The sequence below is a fragment of the Microcaecilia unicolor genome, chromosome 2 (genome assembly GCF_901765095.1).
Source record: "Microcaecilia unicolor chromosome 2, aMicUni1.1, whole genome shotgun sequence".
Lineage (NCBI taxonomy): Eukaryota > Metazoa > Chordata > Amphibia > Gymnophiona > Siphonopidae > Microcaecilia > Microcaecilia unicolor.
Window position 1 is genome coordinate 46411528 of NC_044032.1, and position 16053 is coordinate 46427580.

The 16053-nt window shown below is 41.4% G+C and overlaps 1 protein-coding gene across 1 annotated transcript in view; it reads right to left on the reverse strand.

Moving 5' to 3' along the window:
* Nucleotides 1–15759, reverse strand: part of LOC115461850 (SKI family transcriptional corepressor 2-like) — a 57180-nt gene extending 41421 nt beyond the window's left edge. Inside the window, exons 1-3 of the mRNA XM_030191906.1 lie at nt 13975–15759; nt 13313–13376; nt 12745–12819 (exon numbers count right to left, since the gene is read on the reverse strand). Of these exons, the coding sequence (XP_030047766.1) occupies nt 12745–12819; nt 13313–13376; nt 13975–15735 (1900 nt within the window). The 5' untranslated portion in view covers nt 15736–15759. The remainder of the gene's footprint in view (nt 1–12744; nt 12820–13312; nt 13377–13974) is intronic.
* Between the last annotated feature and the right edge of the window lie 294 nt (nt 15760–16053).

The window sequence follows — 16053 nt, forward strand, 5'->3', positions numbered from 1 at the left end:
TCTAACCTGCAACTGCTGTTACATGGCAATTAATGTCCAATCAAAGTTAATGCCGGCATCACACGAACAGTAAGCATACAGTAATTCGCATCGTAACTGTCTAACATGGAAGATGATGTGGAATGATGAGGAATGGGCAGGGAAGGGACCTTACTGTTAACGTGTGGGTAATGAGTGTAGCTAACTGCATCGCGTTAGCTGCCATCCGGTTAATACAGATTAAAAAACATTTTCTCTGCATTTGTCTGAATGGGTAATTGCAAAATACATAGTGCAGATTGGTAAATAGGGCCCCCCAGTTCCTACAACATTTCCATCATGACACCGTAATACTCAGTTATGCATATTGATTATTCATAATAGTTATCTAGCCACCATTGCATGGAACAGCCTCTCGGCGAAGGTGGTACACACAGGAACAGTATCTGAATTCAAGAAAGCATGACACAAATATGGAGGATTTCTGAGGGAAAAGAAGGAAATGTACAGTAGAGCTGAGGCTTTTGGCAGAATGGATAGATAATATGGTCTATATCTACCATTAATTGCTGTTTTTTCTTCTTTTTTTAAATTATTTATTAATTTCAATTTAAATATCAAGCAGCGGATCTACCATTAATTTCTATGTTTTTATTTGTTTGGTTTTCTGAAATCCATAGTGACATGTAGGGATTGATAGTTGTTGTTCAAAGTTTATATTTCAATATTTATGTCCTATATAATGATTGTCTAGTTAATCTTGTAACTTCCTGCACACACCAGTCTAATCAAACAATATTTTTTAAAGCACATTTCAAACTTTCCAAGAGCTACTAATTTTGAGACAGACGTTCATTCCATGACGCTGCGCACGTTTATTTAGCATAAACATTTTAAACATAGAAATCAAGATTGAAAAGATACTGTGAAGACCTTGAAATGTCAATAGAAATCAACTATGGTTTCCCCACATGCTTGCTCATAAAAAGCTTATATTTGCTTTCCCCTCTTTGGACTTCGCTGAAAGAGTGACTTCTGCAGAAAAATGGGAGACTTTTTATGTCATTAATAATATTTTCCTTTTGCAAAACCTTGAAACTTGTATATAAATTTTATATTTGCAGGGCCATGGTTTTATTAAGGAAAAAATATGTTTATTATTTAACCATTACAAACCAGGACTACTTTCCTAAACAATGTCTGAGGGACACTCCAGGCTAAAAAGTGGCCACTTTTGACGTGGTGGTAAAATGGCCACATCTGAATATTTTTCTGTAATGGCCATGTACTAATTTCTCAGTTAGTGTATGGCCATTACTGTGGGAGCCCCCTAACATCATCAAGGGCCCCTTTTACAAAGTGGTGGTAAGCTCAACGCGGGCTTACTGCTCGCTAAAAAGGAAGTACTGCTGGGTTACCGTAGCAGCCCGGCAGTAGTTCCCATCCCCAGCGAGTGTCATATCCAGTGCTACAAAAATATTTTTATTTTTGTAGCGCCAGTGTGCACCCAGTGGTAATCAGGCAGTGCCACCTGATTACTGCTGGATTAGCATAGGAGCCCTTACCGTCACCTCAATGGGTGGTAGTAAGGGCTCCCCCACAAAATGGCCACGCAGCAAGAGCTTCACTTGCTGCATGGCCATTTCCTGAAAACAAGAAAGACCTACCTTGGGGGCCTCGGCACTCATCAAAAAAACATGCCTACAGCTTGGTAAAAGGGACCCCTATTTTGTAGGTGCTAACCCCATGCTAATCAGCCAATTAGCCCAGGGAGTGGAGGCGTGGCCTAGTGGTTAAAGCACCAGTCTTGCAATCCAGAGGTGGCCGGTTCAAATCCCACTGCTGCTCCTTGTGATCTTGGGCAAGTCACTTAACCCTCCATTGCCTCAGGTACAAACTTAGATTGTGAGCCCTCCTGGGACAGAGAAATATCCAGAGTACCTGAATGTAACTCACCTTGAGCTACTACTGAAAAAGGTGTGAGCAAAATCTAAATAAATACTCTCCACCCATTGATATGCCTCAGGTGCTAAAAAACAGAACCTTTTTTTTTTAAGCATGGAATTAGCACATGCTGATCACAACACTACCACGGGATGCTGCAGCAGTACTTTTGGCACACAGTAGACCGCGGCTTAGTAAAAGAGCCCCTGAGGAAATTATAAATGAATCTATTTGTGAAATCACAACATACGTTCTTTTATATTTATATCATCAACCAATGATGTGCCAGGGTTTCCTTTAAAACTATTTCTTGTTCAGTACTGTGTCAACAAATTCTGTGAAAAATGTCCAATATAGTACAACGTTTTGAGATAAGCAAATTTATTCCTGATGCTGGGGCCCTTTTACTATTGCCGGCCCAACATGGCCGCCGGAGGTAGTACTACTACTACTTCTCATTTCTATAGCGCTACTAGACGTATGCACCACGAGCGAGTGCCATTTCTGGAGTTCAACGAAAATCCCTGGAAATGGCTTGTGCGGCGATAACCCAGCAGTAATCTGGCATCACCACATGTTGCACGGTTACTACCGGGTTAGCGCAGGAGCCCTTATTGCCACCTCAGTGTGTGGTGCTAAGGGCTCCCCGTGGCATGGCCTTGCAGTAAGAGTTCTCTTACCATATGTCCATGTGTGCCTGGGGTCTTTTTACTCGCTGTGGTAAAAAGAGCCCTGGCACGCAGGAATATGGCCCTCCCTATTTCATGAAGATTGGTAAAAGGACTCTGCAGTAATTTATCTAGAAACATAAGGGCCTGTGCTACGACTACTCTCTGGATTTCCCATCTGTCAAGTCCACTTTTTGCGTGGCTGTAAAATGGCCGCATTTTCCTTTCTTGCAATAATGGTCACATGATAATTTTTTCCATTACCACATGGCCATTAATGCGTGAGCCCTTAACTACACTTCTTTTCTAGCTGATAAGGACTAACCACTTCCTAACTGGTTAGTGAGCAGCAATGTAGCTGTGCTAACCAATTAATGCTGGGCATGCCTACTCTTGTCCCCCCCCCAAACACGCCCCCCAGTGCTAAAAAATAAAAAGTATTTTTTTAGAGCATGAGAAGTGCGCATGTTCTTACAGGATTTGCAGCTAGATTGATTTTTCAGCAGAAAATGTTTGATCATACATCTCCACTCTTGATTGAACTTCACTGACTCCCCTCCCAGGCATGAATAGCTTTTAAATTAGCTTGCTTTGGGCCCTGTTTACTAAGGTGCGTTAACGTTTTTAGCACGCGCTGAAAATGAGCATGCGCTAACACTAGAGGCACCCATAAGAATATATGGATGTCTCTAGCATTAGTGCATGCTAATTTTTAGCACATGCTAAAAATGGCGTGGTTTAGCAAGCAGGGCCCAAAAATGTGTTTTTAGAATTTTAAATGGTATGGCCCCTGATTGCTTATCTTTACTGATTTTGTTTCTGCTTGACAATGGTCCTTGTAGCTCAAAAGATTAGTATTCTCTGATTTTCCCATCTTTTAGGTCAGTTCGACATAAGAGAACATTAGAATAATCTTTTTCTTATACGGTTTCCTTTACCGATGGATAGACAGTCTTCTTAGTCTGTGTTTTTCTTTTTTTGCAAACTTTTTTTGTTTCAATAGTTCTTGATTGAAAGTTAATTCTCATTTTATTTGAATTGTTTATGTATTTGATGAGCTTAATGTAAACCATTCTGGGCCCAAATAAGAGGAAAAAGTGGTCTATAAACGCTAATGTTAGATTAGATTAGATATAGTACTGGACGAACTCTGACACATGGAAGGGCATTAAAAAAAAATTGTCCAAGTCAGAATTGACCAAAAAAACAAAAAAAACAAAAAAAGGGCAACAGTCTACTTGCTAAAGTAGATACAGACTAAAAAAAGCAGACTGATAAAAATATAAAATATATAAAAAAAATTGGAGGGTGGCCAGTGTAACGCTGATTTTTAAAAAAGGTTCCAGAGGAGATCTGGGAAATTATAGACCGGGGAGTCTGACGTCGGGCAAAACGGTAGAGACTATTATAAAGAACAAAAATACAGAGCATATTCAAAAGCATGGATTAATGAGACAAAGTCAACATGGATTTAGTGAAGGGAAATCTTGCCTCACCAATCTACTACATTTCTTTGAATGGGTGAACAAACATGTGGATAAAGGTGAGCCGGTTGATATTGTGTATCTGGATTTTCAGAAGGCGTTTGACAAAGTACCTCATGAAAGACTGCAGAGGAAATTGGAGAGTCATGAGATAGGAGGTAGTGTTCTACTGTGGATTAAAAACTGGTTAAAAGATAGAAAACAGAGAGTAGGGTTAAATGGTCAGTATTCTCAATGGAGAAGGGTAGTTAGTGGGGTTCCCCAGGGGTCTGTGCTGGGATCGCTGCTTTTTAACATATTTATAAATGACCTAGAGATGGGAGTAACTAGTGAGGTAATTAAATTTGCTGATGACACAAAGTTATTCAAAGTTGTTAAATCGCGGGAGGATTGTAAAAAATTACAAGAGGACCTTACGAGACTGGGAGACTTGGCGTCTAAATGGCAGATGATGTTTAATGTGAGCAAGTGAAAAAGTGAGGAATGTGGAAAAGAGGAACCTGAATTATAGCTACTTCATGCAAGGTTCCATGTTAGGAGTCACAGACCAAGAAAGGGATCTAGGTGTCGTCGATGATGATATGTTGAAAACCCTCTGCTTAGTGTGTTGCTGCGGCTAAGAAAGCAAATAGAATGTTAGGTATTATTAGGAAAGGAATGGAAACCAAAAATGAGGATGCTATAATGCCTTTGTATCGCTCCATGGTGCGACTGCACCTCGAATATTGTATTCAATTCTGGTCGCCGCATCTCAAAAAAGATATTGTGGAATTAGAAAAGGTGCAGAGAAGGGCGACGAAAATGATAAAGGGGATGGGATGACTTCCCTATGAGCAAAGGCTAAAGAGGCTAGGGCTCTTCAACTTGGAGAAGAGACGGCTGAGGGGAGATATGATAGAGGTCTATAAAATAATGAGTGGAGTTGAACGGGTAGATGTGAAGCGTCTGTTTACGCTTTCCAAAAATATTAGGACTAGGGGGAATGCAATGAAGCTACAATGTAGTAAATTTAAAACAAATCAGAGAATTTTTTTCTTCACTCAACGTGTAATTCAAATTTTGGAATTCATTCCCAGAGAATGTGGTAAAGGCGGTTAGCTTAGCGGACTTTAAAAAAGGTTTGGACGGCTTTCTAAAGGAAAAGTCCATAGACCGTAATTAAATGGACTTGGGGAAAATCCACTATTTCTGGGATAAGCAGTATAAAATGTTTTGTAGATTTTTGGGATCTTGCCAGGTATTTGTGACCTGGATTGGCCACTGTTGGAAACAGGATGCTGGGCTTGATGGGCCTTTGGTCTTTCCCAGTATGGCAATACTTATATACTTATGCACTTCTGTAATTTGCATGTTATTCAGACTCTATTCAGACCTTGATTGGAATGGTTCAAGAATAAGACATTTTTACTTCATGAAACCATGGTCCTTCAAATAATTTGTATACAGGGCTTAAGGTTTTGTATTGTTGGATATTTATTTTGACCCATATAATAGGATTGGTTGTTTGTATTAATATTATTTTCAACAGTTTTAACTCATTCCAACAAATGCTTGATTAAAGAAATGTAGATGAGTAAGGTATCTTCACTGCAATGGTGTTGATAAGGGGTCCTTTTACTGAGCTGCAGTAAAACGTGGCCTACAATAGTGAAAATTCGTCTTTTGGGTGTGCGCTGGGCCTTTTTTTTCACTGTGTCTTGGAAAAAAGGCCTTTTTTTTAAGGGTCCGGAAAATGGACATGTGCTAAAATTGAAACCAGCGCATGTCCATTTTTGGCCTGAGACCTTAACACCACCCATTGACCTAGCAGTAAGGTCTCGCGTGATACCTGTGTGGTAAGCATGCAGCACACACCAACTGCTGTTTACCACCGGGTAAGCGGACCGCGGTAGAAAAGAATTTTCTACCGCGGAATTTGGTGCACTCCAGATTCAGAATTACTGCCCGGCTCATGCACTAGCCGGGCGGTAGTGCTGATTTGGGGTGTACTGTATGTGCGTAGGTCCTCCTGTGCCTTTGAAAAAGGACTCCTAAAGGGACCTATTTAAAAAGCTGCAGTAAAAGGGGTCCTGCCGTAGCATTGGTGCATGGATGTGCCACACGCTGAGGCCTCCTTTTACCACAGTGAATAAAAGGCTTAAAAAAAAAACAAGAAGAAAAGAAAATGACCATGTGGTAAGTAATCTAAATAACACTCTGAAGCTTGTAGAATATCACTACGTTTACTAACCAATCAAAAAGTACAAGATATCTACCATTGATGATGTACTGGAGTTGTCTAAGGAGGAAAAGCCTCAAATAAACGTTGGTGATGAATAGAAGGATATCCAGCACCGGAAATCCCAGTTTGTGAGTGCCACGGACCCTGAAGCAGGAGACGAAACCTTGGCCAAAGTCAGGCCGTGGGCAGTGGTTAGAGTCTCAGCAGACTACTGGGTGACTGAAAAGATAAGTCTTCTTGCATATCTAATCTAACTGCCTCGTTGAAGAGTAAGCAATATTAAAAGCAAGAGGTTTTTCAGCCGGTGATGAAAGTGTTGGCCTCCCTCAGGTTGATTATTATATTAACAACGGAGTGTCCCAACGTTTATTTGAGGCTTTTCCTCCTTAGACAACTCCAGTACATCGTCAATGGTAGATATTTTGTACTTTTTGATTGGTTAGTAAACATGTGGTAAGTAAACCACTTGCCCTGCAGCCATTTACCAGGGAAGACCTTACCGCCACCTACTCAGGAGGCGGTAAGGGCTCCCATGCTAACTGGGCTGTAACTGGGCAGTGCGCCAGTGGCGTTCTGTGGTTCACTGCCATCTGGGGCGGATCGCTGCTGCGCGCACCCCCCCCCCCCCCGGCTGCAGGGCAACATGGCACCAGCCCCGACCCAGTCCCCACCTGTCTACCAGCTCCGTCCACCCGGCGCCTTGCGTGACTCTGCACTGCTGTAAAAGAAGAAAATCTCCTCGTCGGCCCTTCCCTCACTGTGTCCTGCCCTCTGATGTAACGTCCTATTTCCTTCAAAAAGGTGGTAAATAAATCCTAATAAATAAATAAATATGGGCCTGGATTCCCTTTTCTACAGTGCACTGCTTTGACCACTAGGCTGCTCCAGGAGCCTGCTTGCTGATCTAATAGGCCTGACCATAACATCTGAAGCTGTCATAGAGGCTGGGATGTACTGTTTGTTTCATATCTTTGGGAGGGGATCTGTGATCGCTGGGATAGTAAGGGGGTTCATGCCTTAATCCCTTCAGTGGTCATTAAGGGCACCTTTTTGTGACTTAGTTATGATTGATACAGATCTAGTCCAAAACATCTAACTTGTAGCCCAGACATTTTTGCTTTGTTTCATTAAGCATCCAAGTTTTGGGAATGCGCAAATCCCATCCCCAACATGCCCTGACACACCTCCTTGTGATTTGGATGCAATGCATGCAAACTGCATAGAAACTGCATAGAAAAGCATCTTAAAAATGGGTTTTGAAAATATCGAGTTGGACGTTTTGGTAAAACAAATGTAACCAGTTGTAGAAATTGGCTTAATTTGTTTACCTTACTACTGGGAGAGCAGGGGGGTTGGCTGGAGGTGTCCTGGGTTGCCAGGGAGATATTTAACTAGGATGAATTCCTGCACATGAGCAGTTCATACCAAGGAGACCTGCACTGACACCTGAAATTTAAAAAGTGCTAAATATAAGTTTTAAAAGTATTTGCATTAAATCTAATTGCAGAATTTAGGTGCTAGGAAGTGGAATTGGTATGCTATGTACTCAAATTTGCTCCAATCATACGCAAATTAGTCCGTTTTTGGGAGGTTCTCATTTGCATATTTATGGGTAAAAATTGTTGGAAATGTTTACAGCCTTAATGTTAGGGCATGGCTCTGATCAAAAATGTGAAGTTTGAGCCAAAAACGAAGGGTTTAGCTAGTGTTTTTGACTAAAAATTCCCATTAGAATGTCTGTATGTTAATCTGCATTCAAATAGAGCTCTCTGATTGGATGATCAGCTCCTGTTAGAAAATCTGCCCAGAGAACAGAGAAGAGAGGGCAACTGAAGATTTGGACAGAGGACATGCAGCAACAAAAACACATCCATCTGCCCCTTTGTGCTGCTTTTTTGGATGTTTTTCTATTTCAAGAATGAGCCCCATAATTTTTTTTTAAGTAAATGAGTTATAAGAATGTTTATGTCTTGCAAGGACATTGGTAATTGTGACTTCCTTATGCACACATTCCAGTTTCACTTCTAAAGTGTCAAGAACATTTCCAGCACATTTTCACATTTAAGGAATAGCTTATACCTGAAAAGTGCAAACTACCTTATTGATCTGTATTCTTGCAAATGCTTATATTTAAAACCAAATTGTAAATACACTTCTTCACTCAATGTGTCATTAAACTTTGGAATTTGTTGCAAGAGAATATGATAAAAACAGCTTGGCAAGATTTAAAAAAAAAAAAAAAAAAAAAAGGTGTGGGCAATTTCCTAAAAGTCCATAAGCCATTATTAGATGGAATTGAAAAAAATCCACTACTTATTTCTGAGCTAAACAGCATAAAATATGTTTGACTCTTTTGAGATCTTGCCAAGTACTTGGACTGGATTGGCTACTTTTGGAAAGAGAATACTGGGCTTGATGGACCTTCAGTCTGTCCAGTATGGCAATGCTTATGTTCATATCCTACCTCTGCACACAATCTTGGAATGAACTACCGAATACTATAAAAACTATGCACGACTTGACAACCTTCCGGAAGTTACTGAACACATACCTGTTCAAAGAGACTTACAAAAAGAATCCTCCTTAATGACTTGTTTCCTAATCTATACCAGAACCGACCAATATTGATCCCTTCTGATTTGATTATTTTATCATATTATTATTGAACATTACATTTTTTCCTACTCTCACTTGTATGTTATGTATTATCATTTTATTTATCCTACCTACCTGTTATTCTTGTACATTAATTGTAACAATATGCTGAACCTCTTACTCTGTTAATGGTGATGCCATTGCTATATAATGTAAGCCACATTGAGCCTGCAAATAGGTGGGAAAATGTAGGATACAAATGCAGCAAATAAATAAATAAATATCCATTTTGACTATTATAAGAATTAGCCAAAGATGTTGTTGTGTGTAAGACCACCTAAACCCATTATTAAGACAATAACCCCCCCTGTTTAATAAGCCACGCTAGCAGCTGCCGTGCGCTAATGCAGACTTTGAATGGGCTGTGTCAGTATTGCCGTGTGGCAGCCGCTAGCGCAGCTTAGTAAACGGGGGAGGGGTAAATAAAATGTCACTGGACTCTGAGATCTGTTATGCCATACTGTGCAACATTTGTAATGCTATAATAAGTTAGAATAATGCCTTTAGGGGGTCTTTTAGAAAGGCACGCTAGCGTTTTTAGTGCATGGTAAATATTAGAGATGCCCATAGGAATATATGACAACAGGCAAAAGTAGAGGCTGACAAAGCACGAATCACCACCGGAGATGTGAATCCAACAGTCTTTATTTTGAAACAAAAAAGAAGAACCCGACACGGGCCGTGTTTCGACACACACAGGCGTCTGCATCAGGGGTCAAACTGTCAATTCCAGAGCAGTGCTCAAAACCACAGCCCTGCTGTAGTCTAAAGCTGTAGACCATGCACAAATATTGTTGCAATCAAGGCAAGCTAACAGACGCCTTAAAATGACTGCAGAAGCTGAATCGCAAAGGGATATATGAACATCTCTAATGTTTAGCACACACTTATTTTTAGCACAGGATAAAAACGCTAGCACTCCTTTGTTAAAGGGGCCTTTATAGCATGAACGACTGCAAACACTTCCCCCATTTTATTTATTTACTTATGTTACATTTGTACCCTATGACCATTAGTGCTAAATTACACAACCATATTCACAAAATATCAATCATCATAGCTACTTAGCTTGTTACATTTTGTCGGCGGTTTTACTGATCCGCCGGATATACTTACCACAGCTTGGCGTTGCAGGGTGCTCTTCTCCTGATGAAGCCCCAGTGGTGAAACGGGACCGTTGGGGAGCCCCTGGTTGGAGCAGCAACAAGCTAAGTAGCTGTGATGATTGATATTTTTTGAATATGGTTGTGTTATTTAGAACTAATGGTTATTGGAAGCACACAAATGAACATTGAGGTAGGAGGTTGGCAGAGGACCAGTGATTACATTTTTGTGGCCACATTGATATAATCTTATTGATTAAAGAAGTGTCACTGGTCTGAGGTCCTCTCCTCCTCAGTTATTTATTCACAACTGATATATAATGCCCGCTGTTTATTGGATTGGCATGATTTATGATCCAGCAGAGTGATCCCTATCTGTTTTGTTACTTTCATTTGTACCCCACATTTTCCCACCTATTTGCAGGCTCAATGTGGCTTACATAGCGCCGTGGCGCGAAAGCCTCCTCCGGTGAAGAAACAAATATAGAGTGATGTTATTTTAAATGAAATAGATATGTACAGACACATAAGGGAAACATATGAGGGAGGTTATATAAAGTTCATTAAGTTCATAACAAGTTTGGGTTTCTTTGAGTTGCTGGATTCAGATAATTAAGTTGGGTCCTTAGGATATGCCTTTTCGAACAGGTAAGTCTTTAGTGATTTCCGGAAGTTGAGGTGGTCGTACGTAGTTTTCACGGTTTTGGGGAGTGCATTCCAGAGTTGTGTACATGAGAAGCTGGATCCATGAACTGATTTGTATTTGAGTCCTTTGCAACTAGGGTGGCGGAGACTTAAATAAGAGCGTGATGATCTGATTGAGTTTCTGGTTGGTAGGTCTATGAGGTCAGACATATATCTTGGGGCATCACCGTATATAATTTTATGGACCAGGGTACAAATTTTAAAAGTAATATGTTCTCTAATTGGTAGCCAATGTAATTTTTCATGAAGGGGTTTGGCCCTATCAAAATCGCGGTCTTCCAAATACAAGCCTGGCTGCCGTATTTTGAGCAGTCTGAAGCTTCTTTATAAGATTTTCTTTGCATCCGGCATAAATGCCAGATAAATTTTGACTGAATATACAGGAGGCTCTGTGAACAGCAGCTAATTTTTCATTGGCATTTGTCCACTATGTGCAAAACATCGGAAAAAAAGGGGAAGCGTAAGTGGGAGGAATCACCAGAAAGAATCCCGGTGATCTTGGTGTACGGTAGGGGTGCTCACAGCCCCCCCCCCCAAAAGTTTGGCAAGCCTTCATTTTAAATGATGTTTTTTCTAAGTTGTGTGTGCGTTTTCATTTATTGGGATTTAATCAACTGCCTTTATGAAGAGATTCACCTAAGGCGGTGATGCTTTTTCTCACACGTTCGATTTTTGTGCACGTTGTGTGTGCAAATTAATTACATGTGTGTTAATTCATAAGTATAGCGATGCCTGCACACGAGATTTGTGCACAATTTAAATCTTTAGGCTCCCATACCAACCAAATGCACACCCCTAGTTTATCGACGGGACATGGTCATGAAATGCACACAACCATATCAAGCCATAGGGGTACCAATTCTACTCAATCAAAGGCACTCAAGTAAAGAAGCCTATCTCTTGGTATGCACTAGATTTTCTACCCACTGTGTTAAACGTACACTGCATTTCTCAGATCTCCTGTAAAATGACAGATTTTTGTAAGCCAGGATAGTTCTCTACAAATGAATTTTAGGTACAGGGCACTTATTAATCGATAAGCAAGACATCTCCCTGTCTATGGTAGCTTATGGCCTCTGCGTGGCATATTCATATTTCTGTTATTATTTCTTTCTCCCCTATTGGCACCCGCACATTAAAAGAGAGGAAAAAGGTAACCTTTACGAAAGGTGAGCTCAGAACGTATTGTCTTTTTCTCCGTCTGTGCTGTGTACCAGGGCATTTCATATCCTTAAGATCCTGTTTGCTCTATTTCCACCTCTCATGCGACTCTGGCTCGCTCTCTCTGTCTCATTTGACAGGCAAATTTGCAGACATTGCCTGAGGATAACAACCTCGTTTGACAGTCAATTAACCGTGAATAGTCAAAGCCAAAGCAGTTTGCATTACATAAATGGAAAATTAGATTCCTTTTTTTTTTTTCCCAAGAAACAAAAACCCTCTTCTTAAGACACTGCAATAGACAACTTAGTATCAAAACTTCTAATCACGTCTTTCCCAAACCCCTTGGAGACATTTAGCAATCAGTAAAAGGTGGTTTCATTTAATTTGTATAATGTAATTTTTGTAAATGTATTATACATTTTGTGTAGAGATCATTATCATGAAGATAATATAAATGTTGGCATAGATGTCATAAAACACCTTTAATGTCTTTCTGACAGATATTAAAAGCAATAAGCTGTGATCCTTTATAATGGAAGGTTTCTAAGAGAACATTCCAATTACAGTCACTTTATGCTTTTCTAGCTAGTTTCATTGCGTAACCTGATATTTCTGAAATTTCTTCTGATGTATGCTCAGCAATTAATAATCCTATTTCTGTTAATGTTCTTCCTTTTTTTTGTTTGGTTTCCCCCCTTGCCCATATGTACTTACAATTGTTTTATCCTAACCTTTGCACTAAATATTCAAGCCTTTGATTATATGAATGTAAGTCTTCAGCTTTCCTTCATTATTTGATTCTGCCTCGTAGCACACTGTACCTGCTATTTCTCTCCAGAATTCTCCTGCAGAAGGCTCTGAGTCTGTGACGAAGAAATGATTCTCCTTGCTTTTATCTGAAATGAAACAAAAAGCCAAATGTACAAGTGTTTTGTACAGTCAGGAAATGCACACAACCGAAAAGAGCATAGGTCCTCACTATGAACAAACTATCTAGAAAGGCCGAATGTTTTTAACAAATTGTCCTATGTTTAGTAAGCGGTGCTATGGGTGTGTTAGTGTTTTTAACATGTGTAAATGGTTTACAAGCATTAAATGCTAATGCACCCATAGAAATGTATAGGCGTGTTAGCGTTTAACGTGCCTTAAATTTACAGGCGCATTAAAAACGCTAACGCACCTTAGTGAACGTACCCCTAAACGACTGAATATGAATTAATACAATGTCTGCTAGAGTTTTCAAAATAAGCCTCTCTTTTATTACTTCGGGAAATGACATTTTCTTTTTGGAAGGGAGGGGGGTGTCATTTTTTTTTTTTTTTTTTAGACATAAAGGGTTAAATAACTCACCTATGATTTTTTGGGAGCGCGAGTTGCTTTAAGATTTACCTGTAAAGCTGCTGTTTTCTTTTGCAGGCTGAATGACGTGGTTGTCTTCCTTACATTTCTGATTCTGAAATAATAATAATAATAAGTGTTGAATTAATGAATTCCTTGTAGCCTAAGAGTGTTGGTCTGCTGTAAATAGTATTTAGCTACTGCTGCAGTCACCTAGTGATGCCCCAGTGGAACAAATGTTTCAAATGTTTTAAGTCTTATTTCTGCACAAATACACTTAATCCATCCGAAATTGTGTTGCCCTATTTCTGTGAGATACTCTTCGGCTTTATTTTATACTAAGCTGTAATCACAGGTCACCATTCGTACGTGTGGCAGAGGGCAAGACAGATGAAGAACTTTCGGCGAAACCCCTATGTCTGTGCCAGGTTAGGGGAGCCCTAAATCCACCCCCCCCCCCCACGACGTGGTTTATTTCTCTCCAGGACAAACCCTCTTTAAACAGCTGAGGCAGAAAATCGGGCTCTTTTGTATGGGCCACTAAGGGCAGAAAGACTTTACGCGGCCCATTTGTAAAAATCTAAAGGCATTGAATATTTCATTCCTGTAGGGCATCTCTAGTTATCAATCTTCTGAATGCATATGCAACCATTCAGCCTAAAGCTGCATTTAAATAATAATAATTAGCAGAGGAGCCTAAAGGCCATATTTACATCTTTGTAGCAGGGCTCCTTCACTGATGTGTGGAGGGTGCTGGAGTCCTTTGGGGTGGCTGCAGAGAGGTGCTCCGTGCTTTCCCTTTTCTCCCCTTGCGCCGCCTGGTTTCTCGCAGCCCCGTCTTTGGCCGCTTCCTCGGCCGTCTCGTTCAGCCCTCGGTTTTGGAGGTACCGGCTGCCCAGCAGCTCCTGCTGCTCCTCCTCGTCCGCCTGCTTGTTGCCCTCGACATCCACCTCCTGCTCCTCGTCGCTGTCTGCACTGTCGCTTTGGTAGCTGCAGCTAGTCCCCGGGGACAAGTGCCTGTCCGAGCCGAAGTCCTCCAAGTTGCCGTGCAGCTTGGCCAGACTTTCGGCGTCTTTCACCACCGGCCTGAACGCCGAATGGTAACTGGGCTTCCTGGCCGGGAAAGCAGCAGGTACATCCAAGACGTTGACTCGGCCGTCGGAAGAGGACCTGAGCTCCCCGGTGACCGGAGAGCTCGAACATTCAGTTTCAAAGAGGGAGTCCCTGGGGTTGCTAATACTGCTTCCGTCGCTTTGATCGGACAGATCTAGGAAAGCTTGCCTTAAGGTGGGGTTCTCTGTTATTGAAGTGAGAGCGTTGGGTTGAGGCTGGAGGTAGGTGGGCACGGGCAGGCCAGCGGGAGTCCTTGGCGGCCAAAACATGCAAAACGGGGGGTAAAAGGCATCCTTCCTCCCTGGCCAAAAAAGCCCCGACAGTCCACTGGCCTTTTGGCCGTTCACGGAGTCGCTGTCGTCTTTTTTCTGACACAGCCCGAAGGCGGGGAAGGTGTAGGGATTTGGGAAGAGGGTGCTCGCCGGGAACTTTTGCAACATGCCAAATCCCTTGCTAGGGACTGGTATAACCGGGTAGCTGCGCTGGGTTTTACTGGAAATGCCCGTGGGCTCTAGGTCTTCCTCTTCCTCAAACCTTGACCTTTTTTGTGTGAGGTCTGGGGTGATCATATGTGGGAGAACGCTACTGACGGCTTTGACAGAGCTGAGGGTGGGACAGTGTCCGTGAGATAAAGCCCGTTTCCGGCTGCCCCCATTAAACATGGCTTTGACATCCTCCCACGCAAACATCATTTCGTCCGGAGGGTTCTTGTCCGTTAGCTTCAGATGTCTTCTCCAGGAATTGAAGTTGGCCGCGTCGGGCTGTGTGTATTTAGCTTCTGGGGTGCGGTGGGAATGGAAAATGAACTTGTTAGGGGAAAAGTACATATTACAGTAGGTGCATTTGATACACTTAGCCCTGGAACTGTTGTACCTGGCTGGTATGAAATTTCCTCTGCAGCCCCACGCGCATTCGTGAGTCACATCAAAAGCAAAATTGTCTGGAAGCTTGGGAGGCCTGTTCTCTCCCAGGAAAGACTTGCAAAGCCTCTCGGCTTCTCTTTTGGTGATCATGCCACATCTTCTGGAGGATATGGGCATGGCCCCTGCTCTGCGCAAAATCTCCAGCTGAACTGGGGTGCATTGCACGCAAGTGATACCCAGAGCTACCCTTCTGTTGTGGATTTCATTGTAACTGAAGTTCTTGAGCAGGGTGTTGGAGATCTGGGCAAGACAGAGCCTCTCTTGCCCATCAATCACAAGAGAAACAATGGGAATCCCGTATAAAATCACTTGACTGACTTGGTTGGGCTTCAGGCTGGAATGACTGGGTCTCTGCTGGCTCATGGATTCTTGTGGGTAAGTGCCAGAGGGGGAAGGCAACAAAATATCATTGGTTCCTGGCAGGGGGCTTGTAGCCATATCGACTGCTGTCAACTTGAAGAAACTTCCTTGGTCCGTCTGTTATCTATTAAAAACAAAATAAAATCGATTTTTGTTGTTGTAATTTTAATAAAGCTTTCTTAATTAAGAAAATGTAATTACATCCTGATGAAAATGATTCAGGACTGTCTGGTTATTAGAATATTTATCTCAGCAATTGTCTTAAAATCATTTAAGAAAGTCATATAATAAATAAAAAAAAACACAACATTTCTACTGTTACTTCTGTAGATACAGACAAACCTTATTTTTATGCAAGTTTAAAATAAGCCAGACTGCAATGCTTATAGTTCATAA